Here is a 24,534-nt window from a genome sequence, read left to right on the forward strand (position 1 = left end):
CATTTAAAAGCATGTTAGTGCTTTTGGTGTGTCAAGTACAATAAAAATGCATTTGACAAAATGTATTTTAGAGGCGGCAGACTATTAGAATACTTGGAGGCGTGGCTTGCTGGAGGCGTTGCTTTCTTTTAGTGCTTTTGGGCTTCCAATGAGATGGATTGTCATGCCAGTTCATGTGTTACGCTGTGTTCTATGATTAAAAGCTTTGCTTGTACACTGCCAGTTCTGCAGTTTTAATGAGACTGTCACGCCTGCTCCCGCTCTTCCCCCCTGGCGCTCGAGGGCACCAGGCTGCCCTGCACTCCTACCACCATCATTTACACACACCTGCCTTCCCTCGTCACGCGCGTCAGCAATATTGGACTCACCTGGACTCACTCATCACCTGTTTATTACCTCCCCTATATGTGTCAGTTCCCCAGCTCTGTTCCCCGCTGCTGCATTGACTGTCATATGCCTGTGTTACCAGTGTGCTGACGCTGTTCCTGTCTTGTTCTACGTCTGTTCCCGAATAAATGTCTGACTCCCCGTACCTGCTTCTCCTGTCCGGCGTTGGTCCTTACAGAGACTGATGTGATACTGAAGAGCCTGTTAAAGTTAAATTGTTAAGTCAACATTTTGTTACAATATGATATGGCCAGATCTTCATACTTGCTATACATTTTTTATAAAATAATATATATTATTACAACATACACGTCAGAATGCATGTAGGAATATATTTTATATAACATTTCCAAATACTTTAAAACATTTTTTTTTATATATATCAATAAATACATGTGAAAATACATTCTAAAATACATTCTTTCTTGTATTTCTGAATGTATTTTGAAATACATTTAAAAACATTTTACAATGCGTTTAATATATTGTAATGTGCATTTTATACACATTTATATACACATTTTAAATACATTCCGTGATATATGTTGGAATGTATTTTAAATGTATACAAAAAAAGTTTTAAATACATTATATGGGCCAAATTTAAAATACATGTATAAAAAATATATGTATAAAAAAACTATTTTTTTAAATATATATTTTTTCTTGTATGGGCCCTCTCCTAAAAAGGCCTACCGGTAGTATGGGCTCCAGTGTCCAAACATCAAGCTTTGAACGAGATACAGAGAACACAAGATATAATGTACAATCGACACACACATACTGTACATACCACCCCACACACCAAACCATGTTGCACGGTCTCAGTGGGGTAGTTAATGGTAAAGTGACCTAGGACCTGGGTTCTCTGCCATGGCTTTAGCTTAATGGCTCAGTAATCTGTTACTGAGACATTAGTGGTTTATCATTAGCCAGAGCCTGTCCCTTTGTTTGACTTACACTCTCAGACAGAAACCTGTACACACCTCCACTCTTTGAGTAACATTTAGGATCTTATGCACCTCCTGATCTTGGTCTCTTTAGCCTGGTTGAGATTTCTAAGACTTCCACATGGAAAGCTTTATGGATCGGTAGGCTACAGACTGAGAGGCTTCTTTCCCTCTTCCTTCTAATTATTCACTTCTGGAGGATTACTTGTCTTGACACCCTGGTGCCCATGCAGATTGTGGATAGTCTCGTCTCCTTGGTCCTCCGCTGAGGATGTGTTGACTTTCTCTCCCTGTGGTCTAACTCCTGTGATGGATGATGTATTGATCTGTGGAGCATTCCACCCTGTCTGAAAAGAAGCAGCTTTGTTTGACCTGAAATTGGATTTGTCCCAGAAGACAAAGGGGGAGAGAGAGACAAAGACTCTTATTTAAACCTAGAGGAGGGGAGAGAGGTATCAGATTGGGCTTAGGCTGTTGTGAGGTCAGTTTGTGTTTCAGCATCCTTCACTCTCTGACACATAAACAGAGGAACTTGGGCCCAAAGGTTCTGAGGGGCCCATCTGAGGCAAAGTCCAGAGGGAAGATCTAAAGCGATGAGTGAGGTTGTTTGTAAAGCTTGGTCCAGAGTGAAAATTCCCTCTGTTTAGCAACACACAATGGACTTAGCGCTAGACTAGTTTGATAGACAGACAGGAAGGTGTGTAGGAATGGGTACCCTAAGAGGTATCAGTGATCCATGGGAGGTCTATGAAACGGAAACCTCCAGCAGCAGCTCTTGGTGAGTTTTGTATTTTAAGAACAATATATAAGATATAACTCAAGATTTGACATAAAGTCTATTTTCATATTTAATGTTTAGCATAAGTAGAAGTTGACACACGTCAGCTTTTGTATCCCGGCTTAAATTTGGCTGAATCCTGTTATTTCAATTCCACAGATAATAATGTTATCAAAATATCATTATCATCAACAGAACCATTTTTTTTAGCATTTCTATATGAAAATATCTCTCTGAGTAGAGCTAATTAAAGTCTTATTTCCAAACCCTTTTGAAGTAAAACATGTGTCATTTACTGCACATCAATGATTACCTGGCTGTGCGGTGAGTTGATCGTGAGAACTACCCTTATCTAAAAGGAGCACTCATGCATGCCTTGATGAACCAGGAAGAGAGAGGAGAATGTGGAGACATGACCGATTGTCCTGTGGTTTCCCATGGCAACAGGGCCACACAAGGCTTGTCCTCATGAAGGTTGGCGACATACGATATGGGGGTTTTGGTCCTAGCAGTCTCCCTCACCCCCTCAAATCTCTCTTCAAGAACCTCTTAAATCCATACAATACAAAGAAAGAAAGCCTACCACAGCCAATCAAGCGCTTGGTTAGTTCACTATAAAACCCAAGGCATTTTTAAATCAAATACTTTTAGTAAGTTGAACTCAGTATCAATGAAAAGTCACTATTACTTCATGTTTATGTGGTAATGACTCAAATCTAAATGAGAAGTCTCATCAAATCTATTATTTTAAGTTATAATAACAAATTGATAACATCAAAATGTTGTCTGGCTAAATTCCCAAGCTGTCCCTAAAACCATCATGGTCACCTAATCATCCCCAGCTTACAATTGGCTCATTCATCCCCCTCCTCTCCCCTGTAACTATTCCTCAGGTCGTTGCTGTAAATGAGAACGTGTTCTCAGTCAACTTACCTGGTAAAATAACGGTAAAATAAATAAATAAAAAGTATTTTTGTCTGAAATTGGTCACAAAGCGTGCAGTCTCACTGCTGCCACAGGGGTGTGCTGTATGTTCATATTCTGTAAGACTTTCATATTATGCAGTAGTACTCTCAATAATGACCAGTATATGAATGTACACCACCGTTCAAAAGTTGGAAACTTGGAAATGTCCATTAAAATAACATCAAATTGATCAGAAATACAGAGTAGACGTTGTTAATGTTGTAAATGACTATCGTAGCTGGAAACGGCTGATTTTCTTATGGAATATCTGCATACTACTCCACTCCACAGTGATGCAGGCCAGAATGCCTGTACTCAGGAGGAACTCAAACTTAAACACCTGCTGTTACTGAGGGATGCGTTTACCCGTCGCACAACCTCGGACAGGGGGTCCCGGCGGAGTTGGAGAGGTGCACGGAAAAAGGGAGGAGGAGAAAGAGGGATGAGTCTGGAGGAGTTCCAGAATGCTCTGAGTGCTGTGATTGGTCCAGACAGCCAGAGCGGGTGGCTGGAGAGGGTCTTCAATGAGGTGACTATGGCCCTTTGTTACATACGGTTGAACTGCTTTTAGTTAGTTTACCCTTAGGAAATAAGAACATGTTCTCATTTCCAATAGATTGACGTGTCATGTGATGGCTATGTGGAGTGGGAGGACCTGTGTAGCTACCTGCTGCAGCAGTGCAGAGAGAGAGACCACACCTCCAGGCCAAGAGGCGCTCTACTAAACACTGAACCACTCATCAAACACTGCTCACACAACAAGGTGAGGGACGCCTGTCTAGTCATTGCTTATAGAGTGTGTTAATAGCTATGTAATGACTATGTAATAACTATGTAATAAGTAGTTAATTGCTCATACTGTATGTTAATTCATAAGTATGCAGCAGTCGCCATTGACCACTGTCTCTCTTTCTCTCATCAGCCACTCTCTCACTTCACCTGTAAACTTTTCTCTTCTCCCCCTTACAGCAGGAGCCCACTATCTGTGTAGTGGCTGTTCCCCATCCTCCCCCCCTCCGCTACATCAGTGTCAGTAAGAGGGGGCTGCTCACTGTGTGGAACAACCGACTACAAGTCCTCAAGACTCTGGAGGTGTGTGAGCTGATAAGCCACACACACACACACTCTCACACACACACACTCACTCACTCACAAAGACAGACACACACACACATTCTCTCTCTCTTTCTTTGATGTATCTCCTCAGCTGGCTGGAGACCCTGCAGAGCAGGGGGTTAACAGAAGGATGTTCAGGGGCTGGACCACTGATGCTGTCTACCTGCCCAAAGTCCACAAGGTCGCCATAGCAACCAGCAGCAGGGACCTCCACTTTATTGACGTGTCCACGGCCAGCTGCTTTGAAGACATCCACTTGTTTGGTATCTAACCAACTGTTAGAAAGACTCAAAGTAGAACTTTTGCTTTTGATTTGATCAATCAGTTCAAATTCTGACTTTATGTCCCTGTTGTTCTCTCATCTCTCATCTCTCATCTCATCTAAAAACCTGCCGGGTTTTGACTTTATGTCCCTGTTGGTCTCTCATCTCTGAACAGGGTTCTGACTTTACGTCCCTGTTGTTCTCTCATCTCTGAACAGGGTTCTGACTTTACGTCCCTGTTGTTCTCTCATCTCTGAACAGGGTTCTGACTTTATGTCCCTGTTGGTCTCTCATCTCTGAACAGGGTTCTGACTTTACGTCCCTGTTGTTCTCTCATCTCTGAACAGGGTTCTGACTTTACGTCCCTGTTGTTCTCTCATCTCTGAACAGGGTTCTGACTTTATGTCCCTGTTGGTCTCTCATCTCTGAACAGGGTTCTGACTTTATGTCCCTGTTGGTCTCTCATCTCTGAACAGGGTTTTGACTTTATGTCCCTGTTGGTCTCTCATCTCTGAACAGGGTTCTGACTTTACGTCCCTGTTGTTCTCTCATCTCTGAACAGGGTTCTGACTTTATGTCCCTGTTGTTCTCTCATCTCTGAACAGGGTTCTGACTTTATGTCCCTGTTGTTCTCTCATCTCTGAACAGGGTTCTGACTTTACGTCCCTGTTGTGCTCTCATCTCTGAACAGGGTTCTGACTTTATGTCCCTGTTGTTCTCTCATCTCTGAACAGGGTTCTGACTTTATGTCCCTGCTGGTCTCTCATCTCTGAACAGGGTTCTGACTTTATGTCCCTGTTGTTCTCTCATCTCTGAACAGGGTTCTGACTTTATGTCCCTGTTGTTCTCTCATCTCTGAACAGGGTTCTGACTTAATGTCCCTTTTGTTCTCTCATCTCTGAACAGGGTTCTGACTTTATGTCCCTGTTGTTCTCTCATCTCTAAACAGGGTTCCCCAATGTTCCAACCTCTCTCTGCTACTGGCATGACATAAAGGTACGGCTTCAGTACTCTGTCATAAACTAACGTACATTTGACCCATTCTAAACATTCAATTACTTGTCTTTTCATGAACCATGATAGATGTTTTTATAGTTCTGGTAGTTATATTCACATTGTCTTCCCCTGAGATCTGTTGTAATCCCTCCCAGTCTCCAGGGGGGCGCTCTTTGCTGCTCTGGGGAGATGAAAAGGGAGGGATCCATCTGTTGTGGTTCCTCCAACTCCAAAATGGACTGTTTGAGAGCCCCTTCACTGAGGACAATGTCCCTCAGAGGATTTACATGCAGGTAGGCCTCATTCACTCTTCATTCACTCTGTGCTGGACTGAAACAAAAAACTGGCACACAGTTATAATGCCAATAGCCTAGAGGTTAGAGAGACAGACCAGCAGCCTGAAGTTTGGGTGTTCAAGCCCCAGACTGGGTGGCTGAACTGGCAACCCATGTTCCATGTCCTGCCATTGTGTCCTTGAGCAAGTCTCTTAATCTAATATCAAATCAAATTGTATTTGTCATATGCGCCGAATACAATAGGTGTAAAACTTACATTGAAATGCTTACTTACAAGCCCTTAAACAACAATGCCGTTTTAAGAAAAATAGGTGTTACGTTTAAAATAACAAATCATTTAAGAGCAGCAGTAAAATAACAGTAGTGAGGCTATATACAGAGGTTACCAGTACAGAGTCAATGTGTGGAGGCACAGGTTAGACGAGGTAATTTAGGTAATATGTACATGTAGGTAGAGTTAGAGTGACTATGCATAGATAATAAACAGAGAGTAGCAGCAGCGTAAAAGAGGGGGGGCAATGCAAATAGTCTGGGTAGCCATTTGATAAACTGTAAATTTGATAAACTGCGGGTGTTCAAGAAGCCTTTTGGACCTAGACTTGGCACTCCGATACCGCTTCCCGTGCGACAGCAGACAGAACCGTCTATGAATAGGGTGGCTGGAGTCTTTGACAATTTGTAGGCCATTGGTTTGACACTGCCTGGTATAGAAGTCCTGGATGGCAGGAAGCTTAGCCCCAGTGATATACTGGGCCATACGCACTACCCTCTGTTGTCCCTTGCGGTCGTTGGCCGAGCAGTTTCCATAACAGGCATGGATGCAACCATTCAGGATACTTTCAATGGTGCAGCTGTAGAACTTTTTGAGGATCTGAGGACCCATGCCAAATCTTTTCAGACTCCTGAGGGGCAATACGCTTTGTCGTGCCCTCTTCACAACTGTCTTGGTGTGTTTGGACCATGATAGTTTGTTGGTGAAGGTTGTTGTCCTGGCACCACACGGCCAGATCTCTGACCTCCTCTCTGGCTGTCTCATCGTTGTCGGTGATCAGGCCTACCACTGTTGTGTTGTTGGCAAACTTAATGATGGTGTTGGAGTCGTGCCTGGCCATGCAGTCATGAGTGAACAGGGAGTACAGGTGGGGACTGAGCACGGACCCCTGAGGGACCCCTGTGTTGAGGATCAGCGTGGCAGATGCATTGTTACCTACCCTTACCACCTGGGGCGTCCCGTCAGGAAGTCCAGGATCCAGTTGCAGAGGGAAGTGTTTAGTCCCAGGGTCCTTAGTTTAGTGATGAGCTTTGAGGGTACTATGGTGTTGAACACTGAGCTGTAGTCAGTGAATAGCATTCTAACATACTGTAGGTGTTCCTTTTGTCTAGGTGGGAAAGGGCAGTGTGGAGTGCAATAGAGATTGCATCATCTGTGGATCTGTTTGGGCGGTATGCAAATTGGAGTGGGTCTAGGGTTTCTGGGATAATCGTGTTGATGTGAGCCATGACCAACCTTTCAAAGCACGTCATGGCTACAAACGTGAGAGCTACGAGTCTGTAGTCATTTAAGCAGGTTACCTTAGTGTTCTTGGGCACAGGGACTATAGTGGTATGCTTGAAACATGTTTGGTATCCCAGACTCAGTCAGGGACATGTTGAAAATGTCAGTGAAGACACTTGCTAGTTGGTCAGCGCATGCTCGGAGTACACGTCCTGGTAGTCCGTCTGGCCCTGCTGCCTTGTGAATGATGAGAAGTTTAAAGGTCTTACTCACATCAGCTACGGAGAGCGTGATCACGCAGTCATCCAGAACAGCTGATGCTCTCATGCATGCTTCAGTGATGCTTTCTTCGAAGCGAGCATAGAAGTAATTTAGCTCGGTCAGTAGGCTCGTGTCACTGGGCAGCTCACGACTGTGCTTCCCTTTGCTGTCTGTAATAGTTTGCAAGCCCTGCCACATCCGACGAGCATCGGAGCCAGTGTAGTACGATTCAATCTTAGCCCTGTATTGATGCTTTGCCTGTTTGATGGTTCGTCGAAGTGCATTTCTTATAAGCTTCCGGGTTAGAGTCTGCTCCTTGAAAGCGGCAGTTCTACCCTTTAGCCCAGTGAGGATGTTGCCTGTAATCCATGGCTTCTGGTTGGGGTATGTACGTACAGTCACTGTGGGGACGACGTCATCAATGCACTTATTGATGAGACCAGTTACTGATGTGGTGTACTCCTCAATGCCATCATAAGGAACCCGGAACATATTCCAGTCTGTGCTAGCAAAACAGTCCTGTAGCTTAGCATCTGCGTCATCTGACCACTTCTTTATTGACCGAGTCACTGGTGCTTCCTGCTTTAATTTTCGCTTGTAAGCAGGAATCAGGAGGATATAATTATCCCCCCATTGCTCTCCATCCAGGGGCGCTGCACTGACTTGGGCCTCTTAATGTGTGTCTGGGGGATGTTGGGAAAGGCAAAAGACAAAATTATGTTCCAACCAATGGACAGTAAAGTACAGTATCTATTCTGTAACCTTGCTACGTGTGTTACGGGCACTTCTAGGGTAGTTATTTGTCTTGGCACTGTGGTTAGCATGTGTTCCTTGGGACCAAAAGTTAATGTGTGTTCTTCAGATTTCTGCTGGACCAGGGTTGGTTAACTGGTATTTTATTTCACATTTATTTAACTAGGCAAGTCAGTTAAGAACAAATTCTTATTTACAATGACGGCCTATCCTGGCCAAACCCGGATGATGCTGGGTCAAATGTACGCTGCCCTATTGGACTCCCAATCATGGCCAGATGTGATGCAGCCTGGATTTGAACCAGATACTGTAGCAATGCATCTTGTACTGAGATGCAGTGCCTTAGACCGCTGAGCCACTCAGGATCCCCAATTATGGTGAGAACATGTCTCCTAACAGGATATTGGTGACCACAGCCGCCTAGTCTCCTACCAACATATCCCCACAGTCCACCAGGAACCAATCAACAGGATAATTTTCGAGCCCCACACTGACCTCATCATGACATCATCAGGAAGCGACGCCTCCTCGGTAGTCATCATGCATGTGTCACTCAGGAGAAAACCCTATGTTTGGAGAATCAATAAGGTAATAATATAACACAGTATCTACCCTATTATGAGTCTTTCATGTGTTGTTACTATGGAGAACACAATGAAGCCACCATTTATATGCGATTCTACAAAAAGGGTAGCTGTTATTTAAGCAATAAGGCCCTCAGAGGGTGTGGTATACAGTATGGCCAATATACCACGACTAAGGACTGATCTTCAGTACGATGCAAACCGGAGCACCTGGATACAGCCCTTAGCCGTGGTAAATTGGCCATATACCACAAACCCCCTGAATTATTTTGAGTCATAACTGTGTTTTATCTTGCTTACTGTTGCCAAGTCCCACCCTATAACCAATATAAACACACACACACACACACACACACACAAAGGATATAATTGCTGAAGAACAAAAACATGTAATGTGACTGGCCCTGCTGAGGAAGTGATTAAAGTGGGTGGGGTGTTTTGTATTGGTTGTTATGGCTTCTGAGCAGTGCTCCTATAAAACTGTCTAGCTTTGGTCAGTTGACCAATTAAGCTGTCCTCAACAGTTCCCCATTATAAACTAATACGAAAGGCAGTATTTTTAGAACATTTAGTCACGCTACCTTTTATTTTAGTGACCCACAAATCCTAACTTCCCTTTCTCTATGTCTGTCTCCTGTCCTGTCCTGTCCTGTCCTGTCCTGTCCTGTCCTGTCCTGTCCTGTCCTGTCCTGTCCTGTCCTGTCCTGTCCTGTCTGTCTGTCTGTCTGTCTGTCTGTCTGTCTGTCTGTCTGTCTGTCTGTCTGTCTGTCTGTCTGTCTGTCTGTCTTCCTCTGTTCTCTCTCTCTCGCTCTCTCTTCTCTCCTTTCTCCCTCCTCCGCAGGGTGTGACATGCTTTGATTTCAGCAGGTCTCTCAACCTATTGGTGACGGGTGGTCTGGACCCTGCGGTCAAACTGTGGAACTGCTTCATGACCGCTCGGCCAGTCGCGGTCCTACACGGTCACGGCACCACAGTACTGGACGTGGTCATCTACCAACCACTGGGACAGGTCCTCAGCTACTCCAAAGATGCTGTAAGTCAATAACCACCAGATAGCTTGGAGACACAACACTGGCCGTAGCTTCACGGGTAAGCTGTAAGCACTCACCTACGACAGGTAGAGGGAGGCAAACCTATCCCTAGACTGAAGTACCAATACTACACCACAAGGTATTCTGTCCTGGCTGTGGTCCAGCCCACCAGTACTACACCACAAGGTATTCTGTCCTGGCTGTGGTCCAGCCCACCAGTACTACACCACAAGGTAATCTGTCCTGGCTGTGGTCCAGCCCACCAGTACTACACCACAAGGTATTCTGTCCTGGCTGTGGTCCAGCCCACCAGTACTACACCACAAGGTATTCTGTCCTGGCTGTGGTCCAGCCCACCAGTACTACCCCACAAGGTATTCTGTCCTGGCTGTGGTCCAGCCCACCAGTACTACACCACAAGGTATTCTGTCCTGGCTGTGTTCCAGCCCACCAGTACTACACCACAAGGTATTCTGTCCTGGCTGTGGTCCAGCCCACCAGTACTACACCACAAGGTATTCTGTCCTGGCTGTGGTCCAGCCCACCAGTACACACCACAAGGTAATCTGTCCTGGCTGTGGTCCAGGTGGTTTTTGTTTTCCACTTTTTAATTTCTTTCAGAAGGGGTTTGTTTACCCACCTGGTTGTCTCTGTGCAGGAGCTTTCAGAAGGAGTTTGTTTACCAACCTTGTTGTCTCTGAGCAGGAGCTGAGGGTGTGGGACATCTCCTCCAATCACTGTCTGAGGACCGTCCACCTGCAGTTCCCCTGTCTGCAGCCAGGGCGCGCCCCAGAGCACGGCAACTTCCCTTTCCTGTTGGTGGCCCCGCCCTTCCTGTCGCAGACTCCGCCCCATATCCTGGTGTCCTGTCGAGACTACCTGGCCAGGCTGAGGCTGGAGAAAGGGGGGAGGGGGGAGGAGCAGGGAGGAGGGGGAAGACAATGCCATGGTGCCCCCCTCTCCTGTGCTCTGTACAACCCCACACTGAAACAGGTAGGTATGGAATCTTGTACACTGTCACAGCCATAAGGGTGTGCATACTGTATGTGTGTGTTAACGTAAATATGTCTGTAAATGTTTACATCTCTGTGTGTGTGTGTGTGTGTGTGTGTGTGTGTGTGTGTGTGTGTGTGTGTGTGTGTGTGTGTGTGTGTGTGTGTGTGTGTGTGTGTGTGTGTGTTTATATGTGTGTGTAGGTCATCGCCGGATGTGATGACTCGTCTGTATCAGTGTGGGACGTAGAAACAGGGAGGCTGCGTCTGAAGATCACCAGCGCTCATGGAGAGGAGGAGATTACCTGCATAGCGCTAGACTCCTCCCACAGACGACTCATCACAGGCGCACGCAACGGAACCATCAAGGTACCCCTGTGGTAAAAGCTAGTGCAGCCTATGCAGTGGAGCCTGTGCTTTCATCTATCCAATCATGTTACTGATGTCTGATAACTGAAGAAAAGGGGAAAAGCAGGAGACTTCTCCAAGTCTCCTCCTCCTTCACTACGGTTCAGTTAGAACAGCTTTAGATGGACACAGATGTGGTTTACTATGATGTGCTGTTTCTGTCTGTTAAAAGGTGTGGAACCTACTGAATGGCCTCAACCTACACAAGCTAGAGCCTGTCACCCTCTCAGATGTCACAGGGGTCATCTGTCTCCATGACAACCAGTTGCTGGCCGTGGGGTGGAGCCAGCAGGTCGCTCAGTATGACATCAAAGGGGCTAAGGTGAGAAAACACCTAGCCAAACGCACACTTTCCTTTTCAATAAAACGTTATTGTGTGCCAGCCAGGATAAACATGTACATTGCATTCTCAGGTGAAGAGTCCACCACACCTCAACCCCAATGTTATCTGTCACTATCGTGTCTGCTCCATGTGGTTACACTCATAGCTAACCAGCCTTCCTTACAAGAGAACTTTCAGGAATGATGTCTATTTACAGTTGAAGTTGGAAGTTTGCATACACTTAGGTCATTAAAACTCGTTTTTCAACCACTCCACAAATGTCTTGTTAATAAACTATTGTTTTGGCAAGTCGGTTAGGACATCTACTTTGTGCATGACACAAGTAATTTTAACCAACAATTGTGTACAGACATATTATTTCACTTATAATCCACAGTATCACAATTCCAGTGGGTCAGAAGTTTACATGCACTAAGTTGACTGTGCCTTTAAACAGCTTGGAAAATTCCAGAAAATGATGTCATGGCTTTAGAAGCTTCTGATAGGCTAGTTGACATCATTTGAGTCAATTGGAGGTGTACCTGTGGATGTATTTCAAGGCCTACCTTCAAACTCAGTGCCTCTTTGCTTGACATCATGGGAAAATCTAAATAAATCAGCCAAGACCTCAGAAAATGATTGTAGACCTCCACAAGTCTGGTTCATCCTTGGGAGCAATTTCCAAATGCCTGAAGGTACCACGTTCATCTGTACAAACAATAATACGTAAGTGTAAACACCATGGGACCACGCAGCCGTCATATCGCTCAGGAAGGAGACGTGTTCAGTCTCCTAGAGATGAACGTACTTTGGTGCAAAATGTACAAATCAATCCCAAAACAACAGCAGAGGACCTTGTGAAGATGCTGGAGGAAACAGGTACAAAATGATCTATATCTACAGTAAAACGAGTCCTATATCGGCATAACCTGAAAGGCTGCTCAGCAAGAAAGAAGCCACTGCTCCAAAACCACAAGACTACGGTTTGCAACTGCACATGGGGACAAAGATCGTACTTTTTGGAGAAATGTCCTCTGGTCTGATAAAACAAAAATACAACTGTTTGCCATAATGACCATCATTATGTTTGGAGGAAAAGGGGGAGGCTTGCAAGCCGAAGAACACCATCCCAACCGTGAAGCATGGGGGTGGCAGCATCATGTTGTGTGGGTGCTTTGCTGCAAGAGGGACTGGTGCACTTCACAAAATAGATGGCATCATGAGGTAGGAAAATTATGTGAATATATTAAAGCAACAGGCCTACAAACCTGACTCGGTAACACCAGCTCTGCCAGGAGGAATGGGCCAAAATTCACCCAACTTATTGTGGGAAGCTTGTGGAAGGCTACCTGAAATGTTTGACCGAAGTTAAACAATTTAAAGGCAATGCTACCAAATACTAATTGAGTGTATGTAAACTTCTGTCCCACTGGGAATGTGATGAAATTAATTAAAGCTGAAATTAGTCATTCTCTCTACTATTATCCTGACATTTCACACTCTTAAAATAAGTGGTGTTCCAACCTGACCTATGACAGGGAATTTTATTATAGGATTAAATGTCAGGAATTGTGGAAAACTGAGTTTAAATGTATCTGGCTAAGATGTATGTAAACTTCCAACTTCAACTATATATGCAGATCTGCTCTGAGGTTTCTTATTGTTGGGGTTTTTAAAGAACACTTATAAAACAACTTGGCTAAGAGGGGGTGTATGTAAATGACGTCATTGTGTGATGCAGAGTATGACCTCTGGGACTTATTATACGTACAGTATCAGTCACTAGAATTTGGAACTATAATTTTGCACGTGGTGCTCAGATGGGTAGACATAAAGCCATAGATATACAGCGGAAAACTTGGTTCGTTTTCACATTTGAATGAATGCAATGTTGGCACCAAGATGCAAATGAGAATATTATTCTGGTGATTATCTGGTTCCAATATGGCGCCCTGTTTGTGGTGGTGAAGGATGTGTTTGTGAGGGCAGACATGTCGTGGAAGTCAGGTCAGCAACACAGAGCTGACATCCTGGTGGTTGACCACTGCCCTGCCCTGGGGGTCATTGCTACGGGCAGCCATGATGGAGAGGTCATCGTCTGGACTTTGGACACACAGAGACCCCTGGTTCGCCTGCGGAGGGCCACTCACTCACTGTGAGTCAATGCTTTATGCAACATCAATGCTTTATTGCAAATTGAAATACAGTATTCAACATATGTTTACTGAGTGTGTATGTGATGCATGTGTGTAGGACAACACCGCCTGTGGACGCGTTGCTGTTCCTGCAGCGGAGGGGTGGGGACAAACACTGGAGGAACACACCTATCCTCCTCTCCTCACAGGCTGGAGGGATCTACTGGTGGAGCATCACTGGACACACACACACCCACGGTAACCAGGACACACACACCCACGGTAACCAGGACACACACACCCACGGTAACCAGGGCACACACACCCATGGTAACCAGGGCACACACACCCACGGTAATCAGGGCGCACACACTCAAGGTAATCAGGGCGCACACACTCACGGTAACCAGGACACGCACGCACACTCACGGTAACCAGGACACGCACGCACACTCACGGTAACCAGGACACGCACGCACACTCACGGTAACCAGGACACGCACGCACACTCACGGTAACCAGGACACGCACGCACACTCACGGTAACCAGGACACGCACGCACACTCACGGTAACCAGGACACGCACGCACACTCACGGTAACCAGGACACGCACGCACACTCACGGTAACCAGGACACGCATGCATACTCACGGTAACCAGGACACGCACGCACACTCACGGTAACCAGGACACGCACGCACACTCACGGTAACCAGGACACGCACGCACACTCACGGTAACCAGGACACGCACGCACACTCACGGTAACCAGGACACGCACGCACACTCATGGTAACCAGGACACACACACCCATGGTAACCAGGGCACACACACCCACGGTAACCAGGACACGCACGCACACTCACGGTAACCAGGACACACACACCCATGGTAACCAGGGCACACACACCCATGGTAACCAGGGCGCACACACCCACGGTAACCAGGGCGCACACACCCACGGTAACCAGGGCGCACACACCCACGGTAACCAGGGCGCACACACTCACGGTAACCAGGGCGCACACACTCACGGTAACCAGGGCGCACACACTCACGGTAACCAGGGCACACACACTCACGGTAACCAGGGCACACACACTCACGGTAACCAGGGCACACACACTCACGGTAACCAGGGCACACACACTCACGGTAACCAGGGCACACACACTCACGGTAACCAGGGCACACACACTCACGGTAACCAGGACACGCACGCACACTCACGGTCTGGAGTATACAGTATTATCATCTCTCTCTGTCTGGAGTATACAGTATTATCATCAAATCAAATGTATTTATATAGCCCTTCGTACATCAGCTGATATCTCAAAGTGCTGTACAGAAACCCAGCCTAAAACCCCAAACAGCAATCATCTCTCTATGTCTGGAGTATACAGTATTGTCATCTCTCTCTGGAGTATACAGTATTATCATCTCTCTCTGTCTGGAGTATACAGTATTATCATGTCTGTCTGGAGTATACAGTATTGTCATCTCTCTCTCTCGCTCTCCCTCTCAGGTCAGTTCTATGCCCCTGGTGGAGAGAAAGAGTGTGTGTTGGGGCTGACTTCAGACCAGGAGAACAACATCCTGGTCACTGGAGACACAGCAGGGTGTGTTCAGGTCTGGGACATCTCTCAGTACGCGCTATGCATCACACAGGAGGTCAGGGTTGGTGTGTGTACATGTATGTGAATGTGTGAGAGTTTTTGAGTATTGTAAATGCAAATGTAGGATACACCTCTGTTTTATGTGTTTTACACTGTACTCTATCTTCACCTGTTTCACCTCCCCAGCCCTCCTCAAGCCACCCTCCTCTCCTGCAGTCCTGGAGGGCCCATGAGGGGGCGATAGTGAGTGTTGAAGTGCTGGTGTACACAGAGAGACTCTTCTTCCTCTCTGGCTCTGTGGATGGGACCAGCAGAGTGTGGACGGGGGAGGGAGGGCATGTAGGTTTCTTTGGACAGGAACCACAGTGGAGCCTCGCTGACCCAGCCCCTCACCACACCTCCAGGTACTGAAGTGGTCTATTCTGTCAGTAATCCAGAAGTCCACTTGGATCAACCTCACTAAGTTCTAAACATCTACTGTTTTATGGGTCTCCATTTTTCCTAACTAGTTTTTGTTGTCCTCTTGTAACTTCTGAGCCTACCGAGGCTTTCTCAATCTACTCCTTTGTAGTCTTTTTTATATATATAACTCTAAAATGGCTCCCATTATAGATCTAAAAGTACCACAGAATTAAGCAGTCTGGCCTGGTGTGTCGATGTGGGCTGGCGAATATTTCTGTAAGAACTGGGTGTATTTCTAGACTCAGGGAAAAACACACAAAATGAGAGATTTGCATCACATGAATGATGTGGAATGATGTAAAATGTTGAAGAGGATTTGTAGGAGGCATAGAAGAGGGCTAGGCTGAACTGTAAAGTGTGTGTGTGTGAATTCTGATGGGAAGCCATGAGAAAGAAATCCTGATGAATTGGATAACTTTTTCGACAACCATATTGATTGACTCCTGTTGAAAGTTTACTGTAAACATAGCTAAATTAAACCAGATTGAGTTTGGTTCGGTATGGACGCTTTTCAGTAGTGTGTGAGTGAGTGACTGGATAGAGAGTCACCCATAGCAACCGTTTGCTGTTGTGGGGATGTGGTGAACAGAACGTCAGCAATCTTCCCAAGGGAAAGAGGCACACACACTAATCAATATGTTATCTGAGGGCAGGCCTGGTGTGACAGTGTGTGTGGTATGGTTTTAGTGGTCATGAGGCCACTGTGGTACAACCCTAGTAAACACTGTAGCATACAAAAACATGTCATTAGATGTTTACTGGACAATTAAGCTCCCTGAAACATACGTTCTCAAAAAACAGATCATTAGTCAAATGTTTTCTACAAAGTCTCTTGAAAGTGATTTATATCAATGATAAGTCAAGGTTAGATGTACATTTTATCAAACTCTGTTTTCTATACAGAGACCAGGTAAACAACCTGGCTCTTTTCTATACAGAGACCAGGTAAACAACCTGGTTGTTTTCTGTACAGAGACTAGGTAAACAACCTGGCTGTTTTCTGTACAGAGACCAGGTAAACAACCTGGCTGTTTTCTGTACAGAGACCAGGTAAACAACCTGGCTGTTTTCTGTACAGAGACTAGGTAAACAACCTGGCTGTTTTCTGTACAGAGACCAGGTAAACAACCTGGCTGTTTTCTGTACAGAGACCGGGTAAACAACCTGGCTGTTTTCTGTACAAGACCAGGTAAACAACCTGGCTGTTTTCTGTACAGAGACTAGGTAAACAACCTGGCTGTTTTCTGTACAGAGACCAGGTAAACAACCTGGCTGAGGAGGAGAAGGAAGAAAGGGAGAAGAAGATTGAGAGTGAAAGTGACCCATCACAGAGCAGCGAGGTCACAGGTCAAACATCTGACCTTTTCAGCGGGGGTCCGGGTTCACCGGAGGAATGGATTTATGAAGGTAACTATTAGCAACAAACAGGTGTTCATACACACAGTCCCCAACGCATGGACAGAAACACACACACACACACACACACACACACACAGTGGCCCTACGACAGCAGTCTGAAACAGTGGCCCTACGACAGGAGTCTGACGCACAATGGCCCTACGACAGGAGTCTGACGCACAGTGGCCCTACGACAGGAGTCTGACGCACAGTGGCCCTACGACAGGAGTCTGACGCACAGTGGCCCTACGACAGGAGTCTGACGCACAGTGGCAGTATTGAGGAAGGAGAAAGGTCACTGTAAAGCCAGAGGTCATAGCCAGACCCAATAAAACCTGATACTATAATTCAATTTAACTGCGTTATAAAGCATGGTCTCTGGACATTCTTGACATTCTAGAACAGTAGAATTGGAGCAGTAGTTTAGTATGTTTGGCAAATGTTCCAGTCAGAACCCAGAGGCTAGAATTGAGGTGTGTGTGTGTGTGTGTGTACACGTTCCTCTCCCAGTCTGCCTATGTCGCTGTCAAAATAATTGATTAGTTGTGCTCCTCTTTCAAGCCACACACACACACATGATTATACCCACATTAAACAGTTTCCTCCCTGCAGGGCCTGTAGAGGAAGCCCCAACACCAAAGAGCCAGACAGGGCCTGTAGAGGAAGCCCCAACACCAAAGAGCCAGACAGGGCCTGTCGGCACAGAGGAAAGCCCTGCTCCAAGTCACGCTCAACACATCAGGGTAAGACTGACTCCAACTCACGCTCCAACTCACGCTCCAACTCACGCTCCAACACACGCTCCAACACACGCTCCAACACACGCTCCAACACACGCTCCAACACACGCTCCAACACATCAGGGTAAGACTGACTCCAACTCACGCTCCAACTCACGCTCCAACACACGCTCCAACACACGCTCCAACACACGCTCCAACACACGCTCCAACTCACGCTCCAACTCACGCTCCAACTCACGCTCCAACTCACGCTCCAACACACGCTCCAACACACGCTCCAACACACGCTCCAACACATCAGGGTAAGACTGACTCCAACACACGCTCCAAAACACGCTCCAACTCATGCTCCAACACATCAGGGTAAGACTGACTCCAACTCACGCTCCAACTCACGCTCCAACTCACGCTCCAACACACGCTCCAACACACGCTCCAACACACGCTCCAACTCACGCTCCAACACATCAGGGTAAGACTCACTCCAACTCACGCTCCAACTCACGCTCCAACACACACTCCAACACACGCTCCAACTCACGCTCCAACTCACGCTCCAACTCACGCTCCAACTCACGCTCCAACTCACGCTCCAACTCACGCTCCAACACATCAGGGTAAGACTCACGCTCCAACTCACGCTCCAACTCACGCTCCAACTCACGCTCCAACTCACGCTCCAACACATCAGGGTAAGACTGACTCCAACTCACGCTCCAACTCACGCTCCAACTCACGCTCCAACACACGCTCCAACACACGCTCCAACACACGCTCCAACACACGCTCCAACACACGCTCCAACACATCAGGGTAAGACTGACTCCAACTCACGCTCCAACTCACGCTCCAACTCACGCTCCAACTCACGCTCCAACTCACGCTCCAACACACGCTCCAACACACGCTCCAACACACGCTCCAACACACGCTCCAACACACGCTCCAACACACGCTCCAACACACGCTCCAACACACGCTCCAACACACGCTCCAACACATCAGGGTAAGACTGACTCCAACACACGCTCCAAAACACGCTCCAACTCATGCTCCAACACATCAGGGTAAGACTGACTCCAACTCACGCTCCAACTCACGCTCCAACTCACGCTCCAACACACGCTCCAACACACGCTCCAACACACGCTCCAACTCACGCTCCAACACATCAGGGTAAGACTCATTCCAACTCACGCTCCAACTCACGCTCCAACACACGCTCCAACACACGCTCCAACTCACGCTCCAACTCACGCTCCAACTCACGCTCCAACTCACGCTCCAACTCACGCTCCAACTCACGCTCCAACACATCAGGGTAAGACTCACGCTCCAACTCACGCTCCAACTCACGCTCCAACTCACGCTCCAACTCACGCTCCAACTCACGCTCCAACTCACGCTCCAACACATCAGGGTAAGACTCACTCCAACTCACGCTCCAACTCACGCTCCAACTCACGCTCCAACTCACGCTCCAACTCACGCTCCAACACACGCTCCAACTCACGCTCCAACTCACGCTCCAACACATCAGGGTAAGACTCACTCCAACTCACGCTCCAACTCACGCTCCAACTCACGCTCCAACTCACGCTCCAACTCACGCTCCAACACACGCTCCAACTCACGCTCCAACACACGCTCCAACACATCAGGGTAAGACTGACTCCAACACACGCTCCAACACACGCTCCAAAACACGCTCCAACACATCAGGGTAAGACTGACTCCAACACACGCTCCAACACACGCTCCAACTCACGCTCCAACTCACGCTCCAACTCCAACACATCAGGGTAAGACTGACTCCAACACACGCTCCAACACACGCTCCAACACACGCTCCAACTCACGCTCCAACTCACGCTCCAACTCACGCTCCAACTCACGCTCCAACTCACGCTCCAACTCACGCTCCAACACATCAGGGTAAGACTCACGCTCCAACTCACGCTCCAACTCACGCTCCAACACGCGCTCCAACACGCGCTCCAACACGCGCTCCAACACGCGCTCCAACACGCGCTCCAACACGCGCTCCAACACGCGCTCCAACACGCGCTCCAACACGCGCTCCAACACGCGCTCCAACTGCCCGCTCCAACTGCCCGCTCCAAGCGCCCGCTCCAAGCGCCCGCTCCAAGCACCCGCTCCAAGCACCCGCTCCAGCACATCAGGGTAAGACTGACTCCAGCACACGCTCCAGCACACGCTCCAGCACCCGCTCCAAGCACCCGCTCCAAGCACCCGCTCCAACACTCACACACACACACTCCAACACAAACCCCAACACACAGCAACACGCACTCCAATACACAGCAACACACTGCAGAATTCTGCTTTCAAGTCATGTAAACTCAGAGCCTGTTCCGACTGTTCCGACATGATCACTGACTACCAGAGATTGTCAGACGTCTGACACTAGTCTCAAACAATAACAAACAATAACAGTGACTTGCTATGACAGTAATATGTGGTTGTCTCACCTACTGTAGCTATCTTAAGATGAATGGAACAACTGTAAGTCTCTCCCTCCCTCCCTCCCTCCCTCCCTCCCTCCCTCCCTCCCTCCCTCCCTCCCTCCCTCCCTCCCTCCCTCCCTCCCTCCCTCTCTCCCTCCCTCTCTCTCCCCCTCCCTCTCTCTCCCCCTCCCTCTCTCTCCCCCTCCCTCTCCCTCTCCCTCTCTCTCCCCCCTCCCTCTCCCTCTCTCTCCCTCTCCCTCTCTCTCCCCCTCCCTCTCTCTCCCCCTCCCTCTCTCTCCCCCTCCCTCTCTCCCTCTCCCTCTCTCTCCCTCTCCCTCTCTCTCCCCCTCCCTCTCTCTCCCCCTCCCTCCCTCTCTCCCTCTCTCTCCCCCTCCCTCTCTCTCCCTCCCTCCCTCTCTCTCTCCCTCTCTCTCCCCCTCCCTCTCTCCCTCTTTCTTCCTCTTTCTTCCTCTTTCTCCCTCTCACTCCCCCTCCCTCTCTCTCCCTCTCCCTCTCTCTCCCCCTCCCTCTCTCTCCCTCTCTCTCCCTCTTTCTCCCTCTCACTCCCTATCTCACAGACACACACAGACACTAGACCTGGTGGCACAATTGTTTCCCATTTACAACCAGATCCTAATCTCCCTCCCCCAGGTGTCTCAGTGTCACCAGCTGTATGGGGACATCCAGAGGAAGATGGCAGTTAGGAGAGAGAGGAAGCAGGTATTTGGTGACATCAACGTCAATAAGCTCTTCCCCATCGGGGGCTTGTGCACGCCCTTCCAGGCCCTGGCCGTGCAGGTGAGTGTAGGTCAAAGGTCATCAAACCTGGGTCCATCAGAGCGTGTACAGGCTTTTGTTGCAGCCCAACACTAACCCACCTAATTCAACTACTGTTGATGCATGCACTGTATTGCATTGTATTGTTACTGGGTTTATACACATTTGGCTGCTAATGAACTTGACTTTCAACTCTGTGTTTCTTACTCCAGCATTATTATAGTAATTGCCAGTAAATAGAACTGAAAGACACCAGTGATCAATGCAGAAGACATTTTACAGCGTAACTCCACATCCTTTAGGCAAAGACGGTGTGGCTGCAACATTCCATGGTCGGAAGGACTGGAGTAGTCCAAGAAAAAGCATGATGGATAGGGAAGAGTCATAAAAACAGAGCAGAATGAATGAATATTTGCTGTTCTATTTCAGAAGTTTTTGGGGAGAAATGTATTTGTCTGCACGGTTACATAGCAACAGACTCTGGATACAGTTTATTTTCTTCTCTTTCACAAGCTCTCTTGATTCCCTTCCTCTATTTCCCTCTCTCTTCCTCTATTTCCCTCTCTCTTCCTCTATTTCCCTCTCTCTTCCTCTATTTCCCTCTCTCTTCTTCTATTTCCCTCCCTCTTCCTCTATTTCCCTCCCTCTTCTTCTATTTCCCTCCCTCTTCCTCTATCTCCCTCTTCTTCTATTTCCCTCTCTCTTCCTCTATTTCCCTCTCTCTTCCTCTATTTCCCTCTCTCTTCCTCTATTTCCCTCTCTTTTCCACTAAAATTCCTCTCTCTGTCTGTCTTCCTGTGTTTGTTGTGAGTTTGTTGCCATGCTCTGCCTGACGTGAGGGATTTTAGCCTGCCGACTCAATGATGGTTGGTGAGGGAGAAAGGAAGGGATGGAAATAGAAAGGTAAAGAAAGAGAGGTTTAAAAAGAGTGTCAGGCCTTGAGGGAATATATGTTTTGTTGTTGGAACATCAGTCGTAAGCCTGCATGAGAAATGTATTCTCAACCTAAACTTTGAACCTCAAACTCTTCCTTTAACTCTTCCATTCCCCCTCATCCCCACATCACTATTCACCTACTTTACCTTCCTCTCCTCCGGTCTCCTTTCTCCCTCTCTCCCTCTCCCAGGACTGTCAGCAGGTGTTCCTGCCGGAGGATTTACCCATGAGCCCTTGGATGCAGCGTCAGACTCTGAGTTGTGTGAGTGAAGCGGGGCTTAGCTCCCTACAGCTGTCAATCAACAGCTCAGAGCAAGAACAGGAAGCCACCTGACCAGCCTCTCCCTTCTACTATTCTCCTCCTCCTCCTCCTTTCCTTCTCCTTCTCTTCCTCCTCCTCTTCCTCCTTATCCTTCACCTCCTTCTCCTCTTCCTCTCCTCCTCCTCCACTTCCTTCTCCTCTCCTCTTCCTCTCCACCACTCCTCCTCCTCCTCCACTTCCTTCTCCTCTCCTCTTCCTCTCCACCTCTCCTCCTCCTCCTCTTCTCCTATCAGATTATAGTGATATAATAATATGTAACATGCATGATATTATATACCTCACATGCGACTCATAATAAAAATAAATAATAAAACCAAATAATTAGCCCATGAAATTAATTATCAGCATATCTCAATTTCCTCTGACAAAATAACACACAAACAGACAAACAGTAGGCCGATGTAGCATCCACAGTTACAACCAATAGGAGGCACTAACAGACCAATTTCCAGAGACATTATAGGTGGTACTAGACCAATATATGGAGACATTATACACTACCAGCTAAAGGTTTTAGAACACCTACTCATTCAAGGGTTTCTCCTTATTTTACTATTTTCTACATTGCAGAATAATAGTGAAGACATCAAAACAATGAAATAACACATATATGGAATCATGTAGTAACCAAATAAGGGTTAAACTGTCATGCCCTGGTCGAAATATATTGTGTTTATCTTCATTTATTTGGTCAGGCCAGGGTGTGGCATGGGTTTTTGTATGTGGTGTGTTGGTATTGGGATTGTAGCTTAGTGGGGTGTTCTAGTTAAGTCTATGGCTGTCTGAAGTGGTTCTCAATCAGAGGCAGGTGTTTATCGTTGTCTCTGATTGGGAACCATATTAGGCAGCCATATTCTTTGAGTGTTTCGTGGGTGATTGTCCTTAGTGTCCTGATGTCCTTGTTCTGTGTTAGTTTACACAAGTATAGGCTGTTTCGGTTTTCGTTACGTTCCTTACGTTTATTGTTTTGTAGTGTTTGCGTTTAGTGTGTTTGTCATTAAACATGAATCGTAATCTACACGCCACATTTTGGTCCGATCCTTGCTACACCTCTTCGTCAGAGGAGGAGATAGAAGAAAACCGTTACATAAACAAATATATTTGAGATTCTTCAAATAGTCACCCTTGCAGTCTTGAAGGATTTCCCACATATGCTGAGCACTTGTTGGCTCCTTTTCCTTCACTCTTCGGTCCGACCCATCCCAAACCATCTCAATTTGGTTGAGGTCGGGGGATTGTGGAGGCCAGGTCATCTGATGCAGCACTCCATCACTCTCCTTCATGGTCAAATAGCCCTTACACAGCCTGGAGGTGTGTTTGGTCATAGTCCTGTTGAAAAACAAATGATAGTCCCACTAAACCTAAACCAGATGGGATGGTGTATCGATTTGGAGGTGGAGGGTCCGTCATGGTCTGGTGCGGTGTGTCACAGGATCATCGGACTGAGCTTGTTGTCATTGAAGGAAATATCAACGCTGTGCGTTATAGGGAAGACATCCTCCTCCCTCATGTCGTACCCTTCCTGCAGGCTCACCCTGACATGACCCTCCAGCATGACAATGTCACCATCCATACTGCTCGTCCTGTGCGTGATTTCCTGCAAGACAGGAATGCCAGTGTTCTGCCATGGTCAGCGAAGAGCCCGGATCTCAATCCCATTGAGCACGTCTGGGATCTGTTGGATCGGAGGGTGAGGGCTAGGGCCATTCCCCCCCAGAAATGTCCGGGAACTTGCAGGTGCCTTGGTGGAAGAGTGTGGTACCATCTCACAGCAAGAATTGGCAAATCTGGTGCAGTCCATGAGGCCGAGATGCACTGCAGTCCCTTTTGCAGGCCACACAAGCTCACAGAACGGGACCCCCTAGTGCTGAAGTGTGTAGCACGTAAAAATCATATGTCCTTGGTTGCAACACTGACTACCAAGTTCCAAACTGCTTCTGGAAGTAACAATAACTGTTCGTCAGGAGCTTCATGAAATGGGCAAAGATTACCATGCGCCATGCCAAGCGTCGGCTGGAGTAAAGCTCGCCGCCATTGGACTCTGGAGCAGTGGAAACGTGATCTCTGGAGTGATGA

At 47.3% G+C, this 24,534-nt stretch overlaps 1 protein-coding gene across 3 annotated transcripts; it reads left to right on the forward strand.

Annotated features, from left to right (window-relative positions):
* The first annotated feature begins 1,377 nt into the window (after nucleotides 1-1,377).
* Nucleotides 1,378-23,476, forward strand: LOC109900040 (WD repeat-containing protein on Y chromosome). Of its 3 annotated transcripts, none has more exons than XM_020495759.2 (20): nucleotides 1,378-2,115; nucleotides 3,373-3,610; nucleotides 3,698-3,844; nucleotides 4,051-4,173; nucleotides 4,289-4,460; nucleotides 5,410-5,456; nucleotides 5,612-5,749; nucleotides 8,661-8,849; nucleotides 9,687-9,878; nucleotides 10,582-10,869; nucleotides 11,073-11,237; nucleotides 11,449-11,598; nucleotides 13,569-13,753; nucleotides 13,852-13,991; nucleotides 15,262-15,407; nucleotides 15,539-15,756; nucleotides 17,067-17,221; nucleotides 17,825-17,955; nucleotides 21,075-21,221; nucleotides 22,327-23,476. In XM_020495759.2, exons 1-20 carry the CDS (start codon nucleotides 2,045-2,047, stop codon nucleotides 22,468-22,470), a joined length of 3,186 nt encoding a protein of 1,061 aa, XP_020351348.2. In that variant the 5' UTR covers nucleotides 1,378-2,044; the 3' UTR covers nucleotides 22,471-23,476. The 3 variants fall into 3 exon arrangements, with proteins under 3 accessions (XP_020351348.2, XP_020351349.2, XP_031691110.1); XM_020495760.2 differs by having other exon boundaries at nucleotides 15,262-15,365; XM_031835250.1 differs by having other exon boundaries at nucleotides 17,864-17,955; nucleotides 22,327-22,577.
* Nucleotides 23,477-24,534: the final 1,058 nt, after the last annotated feature.

This window comes from Oncorhynchus kisutch, linkage group LG11, assembly GCF_002021735.2.
Source record: "Oncorhynchus kisutch isolate 150728-3 linkage group LG11, Okis_V2, whole genome shotgun sequence".
Classification (NCBI taxonomy): domain Eukaryota; kingdom Metazoa; phylum Chordata; class Actinopteri; order Salmoniformes; family Salmonidae; genus Oncorhynchus; species Oncorhynchus kisutch.

Excerpts from the sequence above, each read along its gene's own strand:
- LOC109900040 (XM_020495759.2), top strand. The coding sequence starts at position 2,045 with ATGGGTACCCTAAGAGGTATCAGTGATCCATGGGAGGTCTATGAAACG. Across the intron at positions 9,879-10,581 it reads TCAGCTACTCCAAAGATGCT|GAGCTGAGGGTGTGGGACAT; the intron begins GTAAGTCAATAA and ends GTCTCTGAGCAG. Across the intron at positions 13,992-15,261 it reads TGGACACACACACACCCACG|GTCAGTTCTATGCCCCTGGT; the intron begins GTAACCAGGACA and ends TCTCCCTCTCAG.